Source organism: Lepidochelys kempii, chromosome 7 (genome assembly GCF_965140285.1).
Source record: "Lepidochelys kempii isolate rLepKem1 chromosome 7, rLepKem1.hap1, whole genome shotgun sequence".
NCBI classification, from domain to species: domain Eukaryota; kingdom Metazoa; phylum Chordata; order Testudines; family Cheloniidae; genus Lepidochelys; species Lepidochelys kempii.
In genome coordinates this window covers 43067230-43090588 of record NC_136386.1, presented here as the reverse complement: position 1 = coordinate 43090588, position 23359 = coordinate 43067230, and the positions used below count along the sequence as shown (strand labels likewise).

At 38.3% G+C, this 23359-nt stretch overlaps 1 protein-coding gene across 1 annotated transcript in view; it reads right to left on the bottom strand.

The window, feature by feature from the left end:
• The window catches only part of LOC140914485 (musculoskeletal embryonic nuclear protein 1), a 120862-nt gene that overhangs the window by 8432 nt on the left and 89071 nt on the right, over nucleotides 1-23359 (bottom strand). The window contains exons 5-8 of the mRNA XM_073352404.1: nucleotides 16836-16948; nucleotides 14919-14996; nucleotides 14112-14261; nucleotides 9693-9800 (exon numbers count right to left, since the gene is read on the bottom strand). Coding sequence (XP_073208505.1) covers nucleotides 9693-9800; nucleotides 14112-14261; nucleotides 14919-14996; nucleotides 16836-16948 — 449 coding nt within the window. The remainder of the gene's footprint in view (nucleotides 1-9692; nucleotides 9801-14111; nucleotides 14262-14918; nucleotides 14997-16835; nucleotides 16949-23359) is intronic.

Below are 23359 nucleotides of genomic sequence, written 5' to 3'. Positions count from 1 at the left end.
GTTTGGATCAGCTGCAGGCAAGAAACACCCAAAACCTCCAACCGGCAATTTTAAAATAGATATTTACTGGAATACTAATAGCTTTAGTTGAGGACAACTTCATTGTGTGTCTTTTCTCAAGCTTTGTTCATATATTGTTTAGTGAACGACAAGCATAGGCAGTAGAACTAATGATAAAAACATTATCCCAATCTACTATAATCATCAAGATGTGGCCAATCACCACTTTCCCTGCCATTTGTAGTCCTCGCTCATATCCTTTGGCTGGCTTTTAGACTTAAAACTCTTCATGTCAGAGAATATGATTTATGTTAATTTTCTGCCCGGAAATAATGAATTACTGATAGATAAATGAGTGTTTATGATATTATTTCCTTTTATATATATTTTTTAAAAAATCAGTGGCTTAGTATAATAAAAACTTCCCATTCTTCCAAATCCCAAGCTTTTGCATCATTATTAGAGTCAAGTAATTCCACATTGGAAAATAAAACTAGTCTCAATCCAATCGAATTTTACCGTATTAAGAAATCTGAAAACAAAATCAGGATTTTTTTTTTTAAACCAACTGAGTGCATGACCTTACTGATGCAATTTATCCAAAGCAGAGTTTGAGATCACATTAAAAATGGTGATATTTTAATAATTGAAAGCAGTAACTGATCTAGTTAAGAATTCAAAACCTGCACTATGAAAAAAGAAAAGGAGTACTTGTGGCACCTTAGAGACTAACCAATTTATTAGAGCATAAGCTTTCGTGAGCTACAGCTCACTTCCTCAGATGCATATCGTGGAAACTGCAGCAGGCTTTATATATACACAGAGAATATGAAACAATACCTACTCCCACCCCACTGTCCTGCTGGTAATAGCTTATCTAAAGTGATCATCAGGTGGGCCATTTCCAGCACAAATCCAGGTTCTCTCACCCTCCACCCCCCCACACAAATTCACTCTCCTGCTGGTGATAGCCCATCCAAAGTGACAACTCTTTACACAATGTGCATGACAATCAAGTTGGGCTATTTCCTGCACAAATCCAGGTTTTCTCACATCCCCCCCACCCCCATACACACACAAACTCACTCTCCTGCTGGTAATAGCTCATCCAAACTGACCACTCTTCAAGTTATTGGTACGATGTCCATCTGTTTGCATTTGGAAAGGAAGATGATGTCTGTCTATATCTGTACAAGTTTTTTCATACAGTTGATTTGGTACGATGTCCATCTTATAAATTGGTTAGTCTCTAAGGTGCCACAAGTACTCCTTTTCTTTTTGCGAATACAGACTAACACGGCTGTTACTCTGAAACCTACACTATGAAAGAAATTGTTTTGTTTCTGAATTTGACAAACACCTTATTTAATCTCATTAGGAATTACACTACTCAGCCCCAAACAGGAAAATCTGTGTTTATCTGCCAGTTTCCTTTTTTCAACTATTAAAATCCACAGACCAGTTACAATGGGTACTTCAGGCTGCTTCTAGCTTGAGGGAAGAACCAGTTCTGCCAGTCCCTCTCAAGAGAGTCCCTTCAGATGAGATGGCTTCCACAGCCAGGATAATTCAATTCTACTTCCTAAATTACAGGTTGTGTTAAGAAAAAGCAGCACAACAATTTCTCTTACTCCCAAGCATTGAGATAATTTTCCTTAACAAAATAAACCTGAATCTTTGGATGTCAGTTTCCGTCTCTATTCCCAATGATCTGTTTATGTGTAGGATGGCCCAGATCTGTGAACCTTCTTACTGGAAGAAAGAAAATGTTCAGATAAACAACATCATGTTCATCATGCTAAGGTCCAGAGTAGGAAGCAGGATCATCCTTTAAATATGGACATTCTAAATAAGATGAATGTTATTTATATATATATCCATTTTCTGGTGGTCAGTGAGGTATTCGGAACACTTCTGCTGAAAAATGGCGTTGGCTAAGCATTGGATGACCAACATGTCTCATGTGAACTCTGGTTCACTGATGCAGGCCTGCACTGGAGTTCAGTATTCCCAACAGGCTGCACTAAGTAGTCAGTTTGTGTCTGAGCCACCCCCTCGTTTTCCTTTATGGCCATCTTCATCTTCTGTTATTCTTCTGAGATGACAGCTTGTACCTAATAGGCTTCATCCTTAGCCTGGCCTATGATTGAGGTGCCTGGCACCATATATCTGTGTTTGTCATGAACCCAAGATACTCCAATCATGTCATTCTTTGTTTGACCAGGGGAATTTTCCAGGAGGAGGGATGCAAATGAGTATCCCTCTTCCTTCAAGCTAGTATTAATATCAGCATTATCCTGGAAAAGGCCCTGTGAGCACTTGTCAGATCAAATAATAGTGTTGGAGTTGAAAAAAACCCCCTACCATCCGTATGTAAGTGCGCAATATGCCTGTGGAATGGTAAAAATGGGAAAGTGAAGATAAGCCTTCTTTAGGAACTTGTTCAGATGTTTCACACCGCACCCTGCTCTGTTACCAGTTCTCAAGTTAGAAAGAGGATGGGGAATGGGAAGTATTATTCTGATAAAGCGGACAGGTGGTTTCATTCATGGCCTGACATTACCATGGGTTGCTCAATATTGGGAATGGGACAAAACTAGCTGTGATTCATCCGGAGCTCCACATAGCACCCCCTCTGGGCAATGCCCAATGACATCATTTGTGACCAAAATTGAAAAAGACCTGCCCCTCCCTCCGCCGCTCCAATTAGTGCTAGGCTAACTCCAGATAGGTGAAGTCAGTAGTTGCCCTCAGTTGGCTTAGTGCCAACACCCTGGATGTGGTCCAGCTACCACTTGTAAAATGGTATTCCCTCTCGTACTTTGTGGACCGTTTCATATTTCCATCTGACCTATAATTCTTTGCTACAGAATCTGGCAAGAGTCAGGATTATCAATCTACTTCCCCAGCAGCTCTGAGCCTTAGCTTCCTATAAAATTTCCCACAAGCTGGTAACGGATTTGCCTGAGCAAATCTCAGTGATAAAAAGCCCCATATTATCTGCATGAAAGATGTATCCCCACTCTCTTTTTCAGGAAGAAGCCCTTAGGCAGTGAGAGGGCCCATACTTCCAATACTACCCACCCATGTCACCACTGCTTGTGAAAGCTAATAGAGCGTGCCAAATGCACTTCATAACTTATTTGGTTGTTGTTGCTGGGCTGATGCTGTCAGAGAGTTCTCATTCCCAAAGGAAGGGTAGAGGTGACACCTGCCCAGACATGGCTGTATGCCAAGGACTTTATAGCAAAGTGGCCACAGTTTCAGGTAAACATTTCCTCCTTAGAAATGCTGAATGCCTGACCACCAGGAAAGAGCCATGTTCATATTCAGTAGTGACACAAGGTTGAATTTTGACTGGTGCACATCTCGAATGCTTTTAGCCTTATAAAATCGATGTTGACGAGGTAGATATTAGTAAATAGTAGACTAAGAGATCTCTTACTGCCTACTTGTTCTTCCAAACCTGGGCTGCTGTCCCTCTTGTCATGGATCCTTGGGCTGAGAGGAAGTGGAGGTCATGGCAATGCATGCCAACCTGCAGCACCAGCTGGGAAAAACAACCTGGAGGTGAGAGTTTGGTACCTCAGAATGGCAGGTGGCAACAAAGTCTGGTGCTTTCCTAGTCTTCTGTATGACAGGAAATCCCCCATTCCTCTAATGCAGTGGTTCTCAACCAGGGGTTCGGGGCCCCCTGGAGGGCTGCAAGCAGGTTTCAGGGGGTCTGTGAAGCAGGGCCAGCATCAGACTCACTGGGGCCCAGGGCAGAAAACTGAAGCCCACTGTATGGGGCTGAAGCCGAAGCCTGAGCTGCTTAGCTTCATGGGGGGCTCCCTGTGGCATGGGACCCCAAGCAATTGCCATTTGCTACTCCCTAATGCTGACCCTGGCTTTTATTTGCAGGAAATCAGTTGTTGTGGTACAGGTGGGCGGTGGAGGTTTTATAGCATGCTGGGGGGGAGGGGCTCAGAACCCCTGCTCCAGTGCAACATCTCAGCTATAACTTGTGTAGGGCAGCTGCAGCCCTCTGAAGCACAGTTCAACAATACTCCAAGTACTTTGCCTGAAAACGTCTATAGTCGGGTTAGATTTTTTTTTTTTTAAACTATTTGTTACCTGAATCTCTAACACTGATTCAGACTGCTGGCCTTCCCTCTCTATGGAGGGAGGATTTCTCCCCCCGGCTCCCATGTTTGTGTTTGTGCATGTTCTGAGGAATCAGCACAGATCTAGGGCTTAGTTTCTGCTGCACTGATATGCCCTGAGGCCCTCCATGAAGTTAAGCAGGGAACCAAACTGATTTTATTTATTTCCCCTTTGAGTGTTTGTTCCCATAATCCTGCTTCATATGGGGGGAGTGAAATTGGGATCACTCCAAAAATATTTCCAAGGGGCTAGTGATCTTGCTCTGAAAGAGGCTGGGGTTGTCGTCTTGTCTTTCCAACAGAGGTTCCTTCTGGATCTCTCAAAGAAAGTACTGGGGTTCAAGAATGGAATCCCCAGGAGCCTCTACCACTGGCAGGGGTCCCACATGGACCAGCATTTTCCCTGTAGGCTACAGCCTGAGTTATCAGTAGGCAATCCCTAGGAGGATGTTACAGAGGTGGCAGCAGCGATCAGAAGCATGATTGCTGGTACAGTTCTCGGGACTTAGGTATGATCTTTCATCTGGTGGCTGACCTTGTGGCTTCGCTCCCTTCATGGAAACGAGGCAGGGGATCTGCTTGCCTCTGGCTACTCGATTCCTGCTTGGCTCTTTGTTGGTTATTGGAGGAGGGCCAAGGTGACCCTGCCCACAGCATGCTTTGAGGGGGAACTGCACTCAGCCTGACAAGCTCCACAGGACACACAAAGGCGTGAAGCAAGAGACAGCTCTTTCCTTTTTATCTTTTGGCATTCTCTGCTGAGTTTGCTTCCTGAAGCCTGCAGGCGCATCAGCCACTGCAAACACCTCCAAGGTGGAGCCAAGGGGACAGATGGACAAATTCAGCCAAATTAGTCAGAAATTTTCAATAAGAGATTGAAATTTGCCTCCAAAAAGCTCTGGCTGAACCACTGGTCACTGTGGAGGCAAATAAAACATGACTGAAGTTCAGGAGGCGGGGCATTCCCCTGATTCCAGTAACTGACATTTCTGTCTGAAGTCCACAGCTCTGTTACAATACATACTTTAGTGGCTGGCAGCTGGGGGGCAGAACCAGCCGTATGTCTTCACAGGGAGTATACCTAAAAATTCATTTTGATTATTTCATGACATATAACATATCTATGGGTGTGCACTCAAGGCAAAATCTGTGTAGAACACCACAGGGAACACAACTACCTTTGCACCTTGTAAGTGCAACTCGTTGAGAGAAATTTTAAATATGTATGACATTTGCACATAAAACAAAATTTGTAATCTAACATGTCTTGTCTCTCCTTGGAAAATGGATATTGAGATGTGTCAACATCCTGAAACTAATCCCAATGCAGAAGCAAAAACTAATACCAGCAGATCTGAAGTTCAGTGCTTAAACTCTAAACAACAAAATGTGTGCCAGAACAGAAGGTAATCAACATAAAGGCACACTGAATACAGCTAATAAGTACATTCATTTTTAACATAATAAGGGAGCACAGAACACATGTAAAAATCTGTAATAAGTCAAACTTTATTGTAAACCATTATACAATGTAAGTACCCTTACATCATATACCCTTAAACTTTAATGTAACACCACTGATTAAACAATATGGTTCAAACAGAGGGCAGCAGATTTCAGTCATTGTTTGCTGACATAGGCTCTACTCCCAATTTACTTGTAAACAAATAAACCCAAAGTTCAATTTGAGACATACCCAGGCAAGACAAAAACCCAATTACAAAAAAGAGTCCCTTTTTTAAAGATAGTGTAGTTTTACTTTGTAAAACCATAGTAGTCATTTTCAGTCATTGAAATGGAGACTACATATTGTCTAAAAAAAAGTTGCACAGCTGTGCTTTAGATCTACTTTGACCTGATGTGGCTGGATTTGTTCACTTTCACTACTTTTGGTGCTGCAAAAAGCACAGCACGTTGCAGACTTGGGGGCAATAGCAGAAATTCCTTAAGATACTCAACCCTTCACTGCTAATGCTGAACATTCTTTCCCCCAACAGGCACAGCTGGAAACTGTGCATACAGTTGTTAGAAACCTCTGGAACGCTTTGCATTGTTTTAGTTAAGTTCACAACTCAACAAGTATGAGTTTTCCCTGAAGAAAAGCTATAGCACATTTTAGTCAGCAACATTAATATACAGCATTTTACCACATAAAGTAGGACAAGGGGAACTGAATGCATTAAAGCCAGAACTTTAAGACCACATATTAGATGACAACATATCACAGCGCAGATATAACCAGTTCATGTGTTGTAAGGTTGACAAGTTGTGATGAATCTTGACCTCCAATATTTCTAATTTCTGCTCAAGTATACATTTAAAGTTAGAATCCCTTTTATTTATTTATACACAAGCTTATTTTAAACAAACAAATAATGGCATAATGACTACCTTTTAGAAGTACAGTCTGAATTAAACCTATTGTGAGTTGTTTAAAGGATGGATTTGCCACAGCAGACTAACATTTGGAGGAGAATCACATATGTGCTTCCAGGACTTCAAATCATCATCATATCAACTCATTATAGAATAGTTTCTCTTAAACTGTACTGCCAAAATACTCCAACAGTGAAGCACTAGATGTTATATGTCTGAGCTTCAAAGAAAAATGTATAAACTTTAACTACTGCATGAATTCATTTTTTCAGTTAAGACTTTTGCAAACAGGGAAATAATTTAACATTTTCCTTTTCTTTTTTGAAAGGGTAATGAAAACTAATGAGCAAAAATGTAACATCTTGCTGTCACCTGGGGGAACTTTAAGAGTGTAGTATTAAAGAGAGGGACTATATCAAAATTAATGCTCAAACAACCTTTCTAATAAAAGGTATTCATTTTCCATGTTATGACTGTGGGAATGTGAAATGCTCAAGAGTCTTTGGCTAATAGAACTTCACTATGTCACAAGTCCTGTTACAAAACAATACAATATAAATCTCAACTCAGAGGTACTGAAGCACTTAAGAAAAAAAAAGGGAAAAAAAGCATTTTTACCCTTAAAACAATCTGAAGAAAACAGCTATATGGTGCTTTATACTATCTTTACTTGGACAGTAAATATGAGGTCTGTACAAAAGAAGCTTATTTTACATGATTAAGGCCATTTGATGGTTCACAGACTAAACTTGACACTAGAAACAAAGCTCATTTTGATATTCTGCATAATTTGAACAGAGGAAGCAAAAAAATAAAGCTCATGATTTGTGTGCTGTTCAAATGATCCCTAATGACTAAAGAGGACAGGTAAGTATAATATGGTGGAATAGAGAAAGCATCATCTGTTTTATTTCATTACCTCAAATAGAACAAGGCCTAGGCAAATCCTCTAAAGCTCCTGACTAAAAATACCGAAGTTTGTGAACAGAGGAGACTAGTTCTTAATTCCCGTGGGAGTGGCAAAGCTGTAGTAGATATACTGTTCATTGAAGTGAATTGCTTAAACTACTGTACTGGAGAGGTTGAACTTGCCTGATTGTACAATACTCAGACAAGGCTTAAATCAAAAAAGATGAAACATTTACTGAAAAAGGTAAGCTAATAAATTGGGAGGCAACATTGATTAGTGACACTTCCCTACTTCACACTTCAGAGAAACTCAAATTAGGCAAGTGTCTGTTTCCCTTAGTTTCTAGATTTAGTGTAAGAAAAACATTAGCATTTAACTTATTGCAAATATTATGTTTTAACACACAGTACCAGTGATTGGGGGGGGCTCCAGCTAGCTCAAATGTCAGGTTTGGTAAAATGTCCCTTTTAGTCAGCTGGACAGATTGAGATATACAGAAGAAGTCACAGGACATTTTGTTTACCTCAATAGCTAAGCTGTAAACAAATATTTGAATAGTGAAGGAAAGCAAGGGAGCACACAGTATTTCCGAAGGCCTACCGACCCCACTTCAGCAGTATTGGTAACATACTACATTAAGACCTACTAAATATATACAAAATTTAAAAAAATCTTTAAAAAGTTCTGAGCTGTCTTCCAGTGAACTTGTTTGGTTTTTTAAGGCTTGGAACACATCTGATGTCCAGATTTGCAACTTATTTCTGATCTTTGCCATCTTTTTGATGCATCACCTCATCCTACACAAGGCTTAATTGAATCAAAGAAAGCTGTTGGAACAGTTGGGAAATACACAAAGGAACAGGAGGTCACTGAAAACAGGTCTACAAGGGTTCAACACCAGCAGATATGTTTTCATTAACCACGGAAAGACGACACTGAAAGCCACAGACATCTTAAATGTAGTAACAGGTGCATAGTACCTCTCAGTTTTATTCCAGATAGAGAAAGGGAGAAACAAGTAGGCTTTTTTGGAGGAATTAAGGAATGTGTGCACTGGGGAAGTATGCTTTAAAGCCTTCAAATGAAGTATTGTTACTAAAGATCAGCACTACACATTTATATTTAAATGGAAAAAATCTTAAGTAAAAATGCAACCCAAAGAAAGAATTATATGTATTAAGTTAGTGCTAAGAGCTCTAATCAGATCAGCATCTCGTGTGCTAGATCCCATGTAAGAAATATAGAGAGGGAATGTTCTGCCTCCTTTGGAATAGTTGAGAGGTACAATCAGAGATTTTCAAGTTCTTATGAGACAAATATTGATGAAGTCATCCTAAGAAGTTCATTTCACAGATGAGGAAACTATCAGAAAAATGTGTTTTCTTTATCTGCTAAAGTGCATATTGCCAAATATGCAGAGAACATCTCCATTTTACAAAACACTATTCTTAAATGACGTTGCCAAAACCACACTTGGGGCTACATTTCTAGTTGACATTTGGTGGTTTCAACAGTGAAAGAAAGCTTTTCCCTTTGTGAAAACATCATTTGCCTTATCTTAATCAAGTGACAAGGACGAATGAGAACTTCACTGCAAATCTTTTGATCTTTTTCCACACAAAAAAAGGGAACAGTATCCTTTTCTCTGACAAAGAGAATCCTTAAATATAACAGTATGAAAATATAACTTAAATATAAAATAGTCAAATAGGTTAGAGGAGACTTGAAAAAAATCTTTGTTCTGCCTATTAGTTCCATAGGTACCTTGTAGGAAGTAAACATGTACTTAAAAAAATAACATTAAGTTACAGCTTGTAACCATAAAACTATTCTGCTCTAGGAATTAATATGCTGCAAATGCCAGTTTTAGTAATAAAACACACTAGTTCCACTTAGTCAACCCCGATGCCTTTTTCCAGAATGTCTTGCACTGAATCACTCAGGAACCATAAGTGAGTTGACACTGAGTAATTGTTTTTCTGTCGTCTTCTCTGAAGTGTCAGATACAAACCATTTTAGTGTCTGGTCCCTAACAATGTGGTATTTCCACAAATGATGAAAAGACGCTCTTGCATATTTGGTCAGTGTTTCTGTAGTGCAACTGAACTGGAATGCTTCAAGCTACCTGCATCCTAATCACAGACCTGTTGTTGAGTAACTGTTAGTAGGAAAAAAGGGATGCTGTTGCAAAGTGAAAATCCACTGATCAGGAAGCTTATGTCACGAAACCTGCAAATACACAGGTCAGGAATGCATCATACAGGCAGCCCAAAGCGATGCTTTTTCTTAATAGGCTTTAAGTTAGTCAGTCTCCGTAGGTCCTCTTCAACTTCTGACTCCTCCATTTCATCATCTGCTGAAATAAGGATCTAAAAACAGAAATATAAATAGCATGTTTCAAATAAGATTCAATCTCTATTTTTCTCCTTTGAATCTATTTTAAATAATTTATTCTAGTAAGATGCCCAATTATTCAATGTTTAAGAAAAGAGGCTTTATTAAAACAGGAGAATTTTGGATTTGTTAGGTTTCATGTCACTGCCTGTCGGACGTATTACATTAGAAATAGGACTGTCGATCATCGCAGTTTACTTACATGTTTAACTCAAAAAAATTGTGATTAATTGCACTTTTAATCGCACCGTTAATCAATAGAATACCAATGTAACTTTAATATTTTGGATGTTCGTCTACATTTTCAAATATATTGATTTCTATTACACAGATGACAAAGTTTGCAATACTCACTTATTATTTTTATTACAAATATTTGCACTATAAAAATAGAATTTTTCAATTCACCTCATACATGAACTGAAGTGCAATCTCTTTATCATGAAAGTGCAACTTACAATTTTTTTTGTTACATAACTGCACTCAAAAAACAAAACAATGTAAAACTTTAGAGCCTACAAGTCCACTCAGTTCTACCTTTTATTCAGTCAATTGCTAAGAGAAACACGTTTGTTTACATTTACGGGACATAACGCTGCCTGCTTCTTATTTACAATGTCACCTGAAAGTGAGAACATGCATTTGCATGGCACTTTTGTAACCGGCATTGCAAGGTATTTACATGCCAGATAAGCTAAACATTTGTATGCCCCTTCATGACCCTTACTTTGACAGGGCAACAAGCCTTGTAGATGGGGGAGGGAGGGGGGAAGAGAAGAGAAGAGAAGTGGTAGTTGTGGTATATCTTGACTTAAGTAAGGCTTTTGATACTGTCTCGCGTGACCTTCTCATAAACAAAATAGGGAAATACAACCTAGATGGAGCTACTATAAGGTGGGTGCATAACTGGTCGGAAAATTGTTCCCAGAGAATACTCATCAGCGGTTCACAGTCATGCTGAAAGGGCATAACGAGTGGGGTCTGGCAGAGATCGGTTCTAGGTCTGGTTCTGTTCAATATCTTCATCAATGATTTAGATAATGGCATAGAGAGAACACTTATAAAGTTTGCAGACAATATCAAGCTGAGAGGGGTTGCAAGGGCTTTGGAGGATAGGATTAAAATTCAAACTGATCTGGACAAACTGGAGAAATGGTCTGAAGTAAATAGGATGAAATTCAATAAGGACAAATGCAAAGTACTCCACTTAGGAAGGAACAATCAGTTGCACACATACAAAATGGGAAATGACTGCCTAGGAAGGAGTACTGCAGAAAGAGATGTGGGGGTCATAGTGGATCACAAGCTAAGTATGAGTCAACAGTGTAACACTGTTGCAAAAAAGCAAACATCATTCTGGGATGTATTAGCAGGAGTATTGTAAGCAAGACATGAGAAGTAATTCTTCCGCTCTTCTCCGCACTGAGTAGGCCTCAGCTGGAGTATTGTGTCCAATTCTGGGTACCACATTTCAGGAAAGATGTGGACAAATTGGAGAAAGTCCAGAGGAGAGCAACAAAAATGATTAACGGTCTAGCAAACATGACCTATGAGGGAAGATTGAAAAAATTGGGTTTGTTTAGTCTGGAGAAGAGAAGACAGAGGGGACATGGTAACAGTTTTCAAGTACATAAAAGGTTGTTACAAGGAGGAGGGAGAAAAATTATTCTTAACCTCTCAGGATAGGACAAGAAACAATGGGCTTAAATTGCAGCAAGGGCGGTTTAGGTTGAATAATAGGAAAAACTTCCTAACTGTCAGAGTGGTTAAGCACTGGAATAAATTGCCTAGGGAGGCTGTGGAATCTCCATCATTGGGGATTTTTAAGAGCAGGTTAGACAAATACCTCTCAGGGATGGTCTAGATAATACTTCAGTCCTGCCTTGAGTGCAGGGGACTGGACTAGATGACCTCTCGAGGTCCCTTCCAGTTCTATCATTCTATGCTTCGGCCACCATTCCAGAGGACATGCTTCCATGCTGATGACACTCGTTAAAAAAATGTGTTAATTAAATTTGTGACTGAACTCCTTGGGGGAGAATTGTATGTCTCCTGCTCTGTTTTATCCACATTCTGCCATATATTTCATGATATAGCAATCTCAGATGATGACCCAGCACATATTCATTTTAAGAACACTTTCACAGATTTGACAAAATGCAAAGAAGGTACTAATACGAGATTTCTAAAGATAGCTACAGCAGTCAACCCCAGGTTTGAGAATCTGAAGTGCCTTCCAAAATCTGAGAGGGATGAGGTATGGACCATGCTTTCAGAAGTCTTAAAAGAGCAACACTCCGCTGTGGAAACTACAGAACTGAACCACCAAAAACGAAAATCAACCTTCTGCTGGTGGTATCTGACTCAGATGATGAAAATGAACATGCGCTGGTCCGCACTGCTTTGGATCATTATCAAGCAGATCCCGTCATCGGCATGGATGCATGTCCTCTGGAATGGTGGTTGAAGCATGAAGGGACATATGCATCTTTAGTGCATCTTCAGGCACGTAAATATCTCACGACACCAGCTACAACTGTGCCATGCAAACCTGTTGTCACTTTCAGATGAAGTTGTAAACAAGAAATGGGGGGAGCAGCATTATCTCCTGCAAATGTAAACAAACTTGTTTATTTGAGTGATTGGCTGAACAAGAAGTGATTAAGTGGACTTGTAGGTTCTAAAATTTTACATTGCTTTATTTTTGAGTGCAGTTTTTTTTGTACATAATTCTATATTTGTAAGTGCAACTTTTATGACAGATTGCACTACAGTATTTGTATTAGGTGAGTTGAAAAATACTATTTCTTTTGTTTTTTACTATGCAAATATTTGTAATAAAAAATAATAATATAAAGTGAGCACTGTACACTTTGTATTTTGTGTGGTAATTGAAATCAATATATTTGAAAATGTAGAAAACATTCAAAAATATTTAAATAAATGGTGTTCTATTATTTTTTAATTGCTTAACAGCCCTAATTAGAAAGTAACTTTCAAACATCAAAATGCTTTTTCGTACTTCACCTTCCATGCAAGAAATAAATGAGGGTGCCCAAAATGTGTTTTAACCAAGAGCAGTTTAAGCAATTTGCCATGAACACATTTTCAGAAATTGAAGACAGCAGGCATCTTCATCTCTAATAGACATATGGGCTCATAAAGTCTACAGGTATTATCTGATCTTAAAGAAAGATCATTTGACTGAAGAAAGCACTGAACAGTGGGACCTGTGGTACACTGGGATCCCACAAATGTTCCACTTGTGGGCAGACAGATTTTCTGACCATCTTTCAGTGACAGTTTTATCTACTAAACAAAAAAGAGTTACTACTGATAATGGATATTAAACAATAGTGACAGAAGTGCTCATATACTCAAGTAAGCTGCTTGTCCTTATGCAAAGCAAAAAGTGCTTAACAAAATTTTAAGGAAGATTATCTTGAAAGCAGGGAAGTTAAAAAAATTGACTTTTTGGCCCCTTCACTTTCAGTGTAATTACTGAAAGTACTATATTCCACAGAAAAATGGAACTAGAGAGTTGTACCAGATATAGCAATGGCTCTTACACAGCTGTATGCTTCAACTGAATGGTCTTTCATCATGGTTAAGTTCTTTTAGTGGGTAGCAATCAAAAGGAACATTTCTGATCCACCTTAAGCTCTTCGGATAAGGAGAGATTGAGAACAGAACTGAGAGAATGATGTTCTCACCCTATCACAGTTGTTTAAAGTCAAATCAAGGTTATTTGCAACACTGAATGGGGAAGCTGCCATGGCACTTATTTGTAGTGTATAATCCTGTACACTAATGACTAGATATGGTTTTAAAACTGCTGTAGACTCTTTAACCTCACCAACCCTCAAAAACAAACAAAACAAAACAACCCCAACCTGAAACTGATCTATTGTTCAAATGTGTAAGATTATCATAACAGATGAAATGTCTGTTTTAACAAATCTGAGACACCATTTTTAGATATACAATATCCTTATAAAATACCCACACTAAAGCTGTAGTTCACTGTTAACTGAATTATCTGACACCACAGGATCTAAAAACAATCCTTTTGAAAGGTCTCGTACCCCAGGAAAAATTTCATCAGCAGCCTTGTAAAGGGTCAATAAGAGAAGTGAATTAGCAGTCCCGATTTATTCAATGAGGTCTTACGAAAAAGGGCTCTAAGCAAATTTAGTACAAAACTAATCAAGCCTAAGATAGTATTGTAAGTCAAAGTCAAAAGGAAGGGAGTTGACTCAGGTACAGCAAGTGGTGCATCTACATACTTCTGACTCTGACTCTTCATGTGATGCTGCTCTCCTGTATCGGACTTTACTTCCATTCCTTGAATCTTGCCCCACTTCCTTTTCTTCGAGTTTAGCTTTTGTCTTCCCTTTCTTCATAAGAAAGTTATCCACCACCCAGAACATTAATGCCTGTTAACAGGGGAAAATTCACAGTTCAGGTTTTCTTTAGACCAGTATATGTGTTAGTCATTCAGTCCTTGGAATGGAGTTAGGGAATAGTTGTACTAAGTGGGATTTGGCCAAATATGGCAAAATCCTGTACAGATCCAGTCACATGATCTAACATATACCCCCTGAAACATAGCTGCCCTATTTCCTGCTCTTGCACCAATAAGAAAAAAGCTGCTGCTTAGTGGGCATTTTTTATTAGCTCTTAATCTTGACATATGGATAGTCTTGCTCGGTCTAGGGCACTTCAATAGGATGATATTTTTTGGCACTCCAAACAAATTAATGCTTTCCTAAATAAAGCAAATTTAACTGGAATTTCTAACTGGTACAACAGTATCTGAATAGTACATTCAACACTGGGCATTCTGTGCACCATTTCTGTGCCCAATGGCATTGCTGATTATGGATTTTATAGATACATAAGTACATAATCACATTTTATACACACACACACACACACACACACACACACACAGAGGAGTTGAAGACTTGTAACACTAAGATATCACACCAAGGCACTGTGTGGTACGGATTAATTTTAACAGATGGAGAAGGGGATGGGTGGGGGAGGGAACACAAGTCAACTATCTCTGAAAAGCGTACAGTTGTACTAACATTAACAAAGAAGGGAACTATCAGCATGACGATAGCCAGCTCCAACTGGGGGTTCTCTATGGGATTCAATAAAGCTACCTGTGAAAAGAAAAAGATCAAATTCAGACCACAACAGTATGTGAATGCAGCTGGGTTAGAAAGTGTTACAGAAAGTATTAGGCTGGTAGCCAGATGAATTAGAAAGGACAGTTTTATAGGAAAGGAATATAATTTTGTCAAGGAAGCATTTGTTTGTTGCATTTAGTAACGCACGTAATGTGCGGCTGACTGAAAACAATCTGCCATCCCACTAATTTGTGGCTACAGAAGGAATGTGATGACTTGTGGGTAGGTGAAGCAACCAGATACTATCTGACAAATTAATCACCTTATAATCCCAAGGAAAATGTTTGAAGCCCCATCACTTGGAGATTTAAAAAAACTGGTCAGAATACTATAAAATAAAGTGTAAAAAAATCCTGTTTTATTCTACAGGGATGGTCTAGAACAGTGGTTCTCAAACTTTTGTACTGGTGACCCCTTTCACACAGCAAGCCTCTGAGTACAATCTCCCTTCTAAATTAAAAACACTTTTTAAAATATTTAACGCTATTATAAATGCTGGAGGTGAAGTGGGGTTTGGGGTGGAGGCTGACAGCTCGCAACACCCCAGTTTGAGAACCCCTGGTTTAGAACACCTTACAGGGGTTATTCAGCTCTAACTGCTATGAGTAATCATCTTGAATGTTAAATTGCATATGCTGTACTAAACCAGACAATCCACCTCGTACCTACCTGACACTTATTCCACAGTTCAGTTATATAAAATGCTTTATCAATTATAGACAAAATTATAAATTATCCCTTTAAAAGTGTGTGGACTTGTGGTTCCCACTTGATTCTACATTGAGATGAAAGATTCTATTAGCGACATGTCCAAGATGATGTATGTGCTTCCTGCAGTTGAACTAACCGTGGCCATAAAAGAGGTTTGACCAAGAAAAACAAAGCATAGGCTATAGTCAAATATCCACTGAACCCTTTTTCCAGAAAGCTTTGACTGGAAGAACCAATATCTTGGAAAATTGCTTACAAACACATGCTGCGGTTTTAAAGTTAAATATCTGGACGTGGGATGCAGAAGTTCAAATATTTTATAAAACAAAGACATTTTAAAGGTGAATTACAATACATTATAGAGACTTCTGCTGCTCCAGGTAAGTACTGTCAGGTTTAGATTATAAATCAGGTCACTTACAATGTTATGATCTTTCATACAGATCTCAGCCTGGGAGTCATTCCTCATTACTGCAACTTCATTATGTTTACTGAATATACTGCCACACACTTACTAGTATAACTAATAGTATTAGCATAAATTGAAGCTAAGCTATACTTTACCTGTATAAGGGTTCAAAATACACTTTGTGCTGCAGAAATTGACTATTGTTTGCTTACTGGCAGATTTTTTTAATTCAGTAACTCAGCAATGTGTCTTTTATTGCAGTGTGAATTACTAAGGTTTTACTACAAAAAATGTACCAATGTTCTATTATGAACATTTAGGGGAGATTCTCTAAAACTGTGGAAAAGAATACACAATAGGTTTAAAGTTAGGGCTGTAATTTAACTAAAAGAAAGGCTGATGCACTCGGTCTCCTTTTAGGTACCTCAAGTGAGCATGTGATCTTATATTGTACACGATGCAATACCTACTAAATTCAAAATAGAATGGAAGCATTGTCACCAGTGAAATCCAATTAGAGTATCAGGACACTCCATTATCATAGGCAACAGTTAAGTAGCACCAACTGTGGACCTCTACATAGCTTGCATGATAGCCTTAGTCTTTTTGGATTAAATAGAATTAACAGTTTATCACCTTCTGGCATCTATCTGCAATTCATTTAACTGTAAAAATACTATAAAGACTCAAACCTCTTTCCATTGAGGTATTAGGAGGACTATAATGATGATGGTTTTCTCAAACATCATGATCACTATGTACAGTGCACACTGTCCCACCCAAGCACTGCACTGCAGCGGGTCACCTACAAGAAAAGCAAAGCTTTAATACACCAGTTTAGCCCACTGTCACTGGACTTAGCACATGTTTAAGAAAAACAAAAGCAAAATTAGACAAGGGAGAAAAACTTAGTAAACCAAAGTAAAATGAAATATTTGATACGTGATTGCCATTGAAAAGCAGCCTAATGATATTTCTCAATAGCAACAACATTCATTGATATCCCTTTGCTTGGATGAAGAAGTTGCCTTCCCTGATGAGTCCGAATTTTTGTGCTTTAGAAATTTTTTACTTTAGAAATCTCAAAAAAGATAAATTAATAAACTGAACATAAAAGAGCACCTTTTGTTTAGTTAGGGAGTACCTTGTTACAGTTTGCTTTAGTACACATTATTGAACTCAGCAGATAAAGCACAGAATTAGCTTACATCTCAGGAGATTTTCACTTTTCCATAAAGCTAGTTGCTACAAATTATTTGCCATTTTGGCAAATAATGATGTTTTCTAAGGAAGAAAACGTACACTGCAGCAGCCAAGTATTGTGTATCTTGCTCTAGCATAGATAGCCTTTTAAAAAATTAGAATATTCCTACATTTGTGCTTTTGCCATCCTGGATATATAGGTATCTTATACAAATGTCAGCAACCATGACTAGCTGATGGTAATTATGGCAAAAACTGCAACAGATTACAAGAGAATGAGTAGCCTTCAAAATTTTAATTTTGTTCAGAGCTTCCTGCAAGCTCATCAGGATATATCTTCGTTGCACCGATTAATGTAAATCATAAAAAGTGAAATAATTTTGCTGTACCCCAGGTAAGGTACTGTATAATGAATACCAAGCAAATTATTGATTGCTCTGGAATTAGAACAGTCATACAAATATTCCAACAGAAAAAGTATATAGCCTGATATAACTACAGCATAACTGAACATACCTGGTTGCAGCTGAGATAAGAGTGGAGTGTCTGACAAAACAGTCAGGTGAATTTTAACCAGCATCACAATATCACCAAAATTTGACAACTCAGAAGTGCTTTACTAACACTTCATTTAAAACAAAGTTTTTCCACAGATTTCACCATTCACTTTCAATAAAAAAACTTTTAGAGCATCAAATATGGCTTAATATTTAAGTCTGTGAATAAAGCGCAATGGAAATTCAAATGCCTTTATACAGCTGTAATGCAGAATGGACCATGGCTATGTCTTTTTCCAGAAAGCTATTGAAAGATATACAGCAAATAGTCTTGAGTTTTACACTTTGCTCTTGAAATTCCACAGCAGGCAGAAATTGATTTTTCAGCCTAGACCAGCTTTTCCCAGAAAAATTTCACCAGGAGATGTTCCTAGAGTGCTACAATTTGAATATACTGGTTTTAAGGTGTTTATTTTTGGTAATGTAAGGCTTCAGTTATACAGACCCAAGTCTGAAAGTTTGAAAACTCTGAGTGAAGGTTCCCCAGATCATGTTTCTCCATCTGCCATGTAACTATGAATTTTCCAGAGATGTGGGGTTTGAGTTAAGACTGAAATTAACAATGAATTCCCAGACTTTCAAACTTTTCTTTTATTAGTATTTTCTAATTTTTCCTTCGCTATATAAGTGCTATGAAAAAAACAAAATTAAAGCCTTAGACACAGAGTTGCTATTGAGGCTTTAAAATCCATTCTGGGGTCTCTAAATTTTGAAAGTTACAGCAATTGAAATCAGGTTTCAGAGTAACAGCCGTGTTAGTCTGTATTCGCAAAAAGAAAAGGAGTACTTGTGGCACCTTAGAGACTAACCAATTTATTTGAGCATAAGCTTTCGTGAGCTATAGCTCACTACATCCGATGAAGTGAGCTGTAGCTCACGAAAGCTTATGCTCAAATAAATTGGTTAGTCTCTAAGGTGCCACAAGTACTCCTTTTCTTTTTTCAATTGAAATCAGGTCCCATGTACTCTGATCCCACACCATGGAATTTGATACCATTATACCTCAGAGTACACAAAACCTTGGTTATAGTTAACATAAATAATAAAAACCTACTAGTGGTAAAAAAAGGTGCTAGCAAATGTCATTCTATCAAATTTGATGTCACAGTTAGGAAATGCAACTATTTAGGGACAGATTAGAGGTAGACTTTTGAAACCCGGCTGCATTTAATAAATTAAATCTGACTCAGTTTTGGATATGGTCTGTCAAACTTTCAAAACTATCTTTCACCATTATTATAGAAATAGTTTTAAAATTATGGATTTCATGGAAAAAATAATATTACTATGTGTCCTCTAGAAAGTTACGCAGAAAATTTTCTTGAGTATCTACATTTTCAAAGATGAGGAAAGAACTCAAATTAAAAGTCAACCCAGAAAAGTGGTTTAAAAAACACACTAAGTATGGAGCTCTAGAATTCTTAGCATTTTTCAAGACCTGTGACAATATTAATTTATTTTGATCTTAAAAACATCTTGCAGGCCCTCAGAATTTAAATATTCTGTATAATGTAAAGAAGTTATGAAGCCATGTAAAAATTCTGCTGCCCGAAAGAAGCAGAGCCAGATTTACTACTAATTATTATAGACTAATACAGATAATGTATAACATCATCTGAAAAAATCCTAAGTCCTAAACAACGACATAGACCAACATTTTCTTGGGAAAGCTTGAAAACAGAAAATTGAATTTGTGGACAGTATCTGACAGTATCTGACAGTTTATCAATAGCAAGGAAACCACTTGTATAAAAAGAAAATTCTAAAATACAATGCTCATATAGCCAAGAGATGACTTTTCATATCTACTGCTTTTCCACTAAGAGCATCTGAAATTAATCAGATTTAGTGACCCATCAAGGTAGATGAGAGCTCACAGAAACCGCACTGAATTAGAATGGAGAGAAACCAGCTTTTCTTCCCATTCCCCACAAGAGATAGAGCCTTAAAGATTTAAGTTAAAATAAGTTTCAGAGTAGCAGCCGTGTTAGTCTGTATTCACAAAAAGAAAAGAAGTACTTGTGGCACCTTAGAGACTAACCTATTAGTCTCTAACGTGCCACAAGTACTCCTTTTCTTTAAGTTAAAATAATTCATTGACCTGCTCCAAGGTAGACTAGGAGAAAAGCATAAACCTATTTTATGATGATCTCACTCTTATTTCTGGAGGCTCCAGGGCTAGGAACAAATGGATACATTTAGAGAGAGTAATATTTCCATTGTCTGAACAAAACACTTGCATTTGTGCCATTTAGATGAAAAAAACAGAATAATGGCATTGCTTTCAGAGCTAGGGGAAAGAACAAGTCCTGGCTATTACCTAGACTGGTATATAAAATACAGTTCAGTGTTAAAATAGAAAAATCGAGGTCTGATGGCACTCTCTTATTGTTGATAATCTTGCTGAGTGGAGACCCTATGGTAATGTTCTCTTTTTGGTGAAGATTCTAGAGAAGGTGGTGTCACAACTGTGGCAATATTTTGAGTCCTCAGATTTTTTTTTGATTCTGTTCACCTGCTTTTAGATGTAGGTATGGAACAGATACTGCACAGTTTCTCTGGTTGAGTCTCCTGCCGATGAATGAAAATAAAGTGCACATATTCATTCTTTTAGGTTGATCAGTGGCCTTGGAGTAATCTTGACTGAGGTATTGATGTGGCTGCAGACTCTGCCATGGGCAAGTCAGTCTTGCAATGGCTCTATTCACAAGGATAGGCTCCAGATAGTAGTGTTAGGTAAGTGCTCGTCTACTCTAGGCTGTTTCATGTAGCATATCATAGGGTTCTGTTCTCTCACCCCTCCTATTCAAGGTATATTTATGAGACTGTGGGAAATCTGCACTTCCCCACCTGGCAATAGCATTTGAGATCAACTAAAATGAACACATTACCCTTTGGTTTAACTGGAAGGGTACCTGCACTGAGTAATCTGCTTCCTTTATTGGTGAATTCTGTTGACTGTCAGGTCATATCCATCTGTTCCCTGCAGGCTATTTCTGGGGAGTGGGATAAGCAGATGTGTGGAGTGAATGAAGATTTTGAGGGTTATGTGGAGAGAGGGTCTTAGTCTTTGAACACTGGCCCTAACTTTCACTGTAGTTTTATAAAGATTATAAATCATCTAGTGTGCTAGGCAGGATACTTGGGATGCCCTAGATATACAATGTATCTGTGTATGAGCAAAATAGACTGCTGTTTAACATTAATATATAAAATGAGGTAGGATCTGAGGTTTAAAATATGGAAAGTTTTTCAATCTTAACATTATCTTTGTGTTTCAAGTACAGTGCATAACAAGTTGTTACAAGGAGGAGGGTGAAAAATTGTTCTCAACCTCTGAGGATAGAACAAGAATCAATGCGCTTAAATTGCAGCAAGGGAGGCTTGGGTTGGACATTAGGAAAAACTTCCTGTCAGGGTCGTTAAGCACTGGTATAAATGACCTAGGAAAGTTGTGGAATCTCCGATATTGGAGAATTTTAAGAACAGATTAGACAAACACCTCTCAGGAATGGTCTAATTATTACTTAGTCCTGATTAGAGTGCAGGGGATTGGCTAGATCTATCAAGGGCCCTTCCAGTTCTACGTGTCTGATTTTTTGGTCATAGGTACATAGTTTGAATTGATAACATCTGAGTAACAATGCTACCACTAATTACCGAGCCAGAAGTGTGGCTCTTTACAATGCAAGGCTCCTCCCGATACAGACAACTATGCCTTTGTAAAATTCTCAGTCATGGGAAGGAGTAGAACATTACCATATGATATGGGGCCACATTTCCTTTTAATCATTAAAACAATTAATTTGATGCTTATGAAAGTGAAGGGTTATTAACAATGCTAGTAAGAGAAATAACAAAAAGCAGACTAATCGCAAACTCCCTGCCCATTTCTGGCAGTGCATCTCACTGCTATCCTGCAACACACTATTACCAAGTCACACATTTCAAGAGCAATGAGCAACAAGCAAATTCAGTATTTATCTATAATGGTTAGGATAAGATCAATTTAATTTGCTTGTGGAGAGAATAAAAGAACACAAACTGATTGTAGAAAGAGAGAACTGGTTTGCTTCAGGGATTTGACAACATTACAAAACCTATGTCATGCAACTCCAGAGAAGAGAAAGGAAAAAAACTACCTTACAATCAATGGTGTATACATTAAATTAGGAAGATCTCCTTAAATAAACTAACACATTTTAACAGAAGTGGTAGTTACCTGTAACATCAACATACTCTGAAGAACACAAATTATAACTAGAGTAAATCAAATTATAGTTTGATTTCCTGAACGCACTGGAGTGCTTTGCAGGCTAAGAAGTTAAAGCAAGCAGAGACAACAGGATAAGATTTAAGTTAGAAACATGGTCATTTTTACTAAGTTATTCTAGACACCTGTTGTCTATTCAGAGCAATTTAAGAAGTATAACATCACAAGGATGGGGAGAACGTTTTGGTACTTGAGATACAGGAATAGGTTCTTCTCAGTGTGAATTTCAGCTGTTTCTCCTGCCTTTTTATGCTCAAATGAATTTTAAATGGTTTTGTGCTTTACATTTATTTCATATTAAAAGCTTGACTTCTAACTTACTGTATTTGCAAAAAGAAAAGGAGTACTTGTGGCACCTTAGAGACTAACCAATTTATTTGAGCATGAGCTTTCGTGAGCTACAGCTCACTTCATCGGATGCATGCCGTGGAAACTGCAGCAGACTTTTTTTATACACAGAGAATATGAAAAAATACCTCCTCCCACCCCACTGTCCTGCTGGTAATAGCTTATCTAAAGTGATCATCAGGTGGGCCATTTCCAGCACAAATCCAGGTTCTCACCCTCCACCCCCCCACACAAATTCACTCTCCTGCTGGTGATAGCCCATCCAAAGTGACAACTCTTTACACAATGTGCATGATAATAAAGTTGGGCAGAACGCCACTAGCCGTCACCTTCAGCCCCCAACTAAAACCCCTCCAACGCATTATTAAGGATCTACAACCTATCCTAAAGGATGACCCAACACTCTCACAAATCTTGGGAGACAGGCCAGTCCTTGCCTACAGACAGCCCCGCAACCTGAAGCAAATACTCACCAACAACCACATACCACACAACAGAACCACTAACCCAGGAACTTATCCTTGCAACAAAGCCCGTTGCCAATTGTGCCCACATATCTATTCAGGGGACACCATCACAGGGCCTAATAACATCAGCCACACTATCAGAGGCTCGTATACCTGCACATCCACCAATGTGATATATGCCATCATGTGCCAGCAATGCCCCTCTGCCATGTACATTGGTCAAACTGGACAGTCTCTACGTAAAAGAATAAATGGACACAAATCAGATGTCAAGAATTATAACATTCATAAACCAGTCGGAGAACACTTCAATCTCTCTGGTCACGCAATCACAGACACAAAGGTAGCTATCTTAAAACAAAAAAACT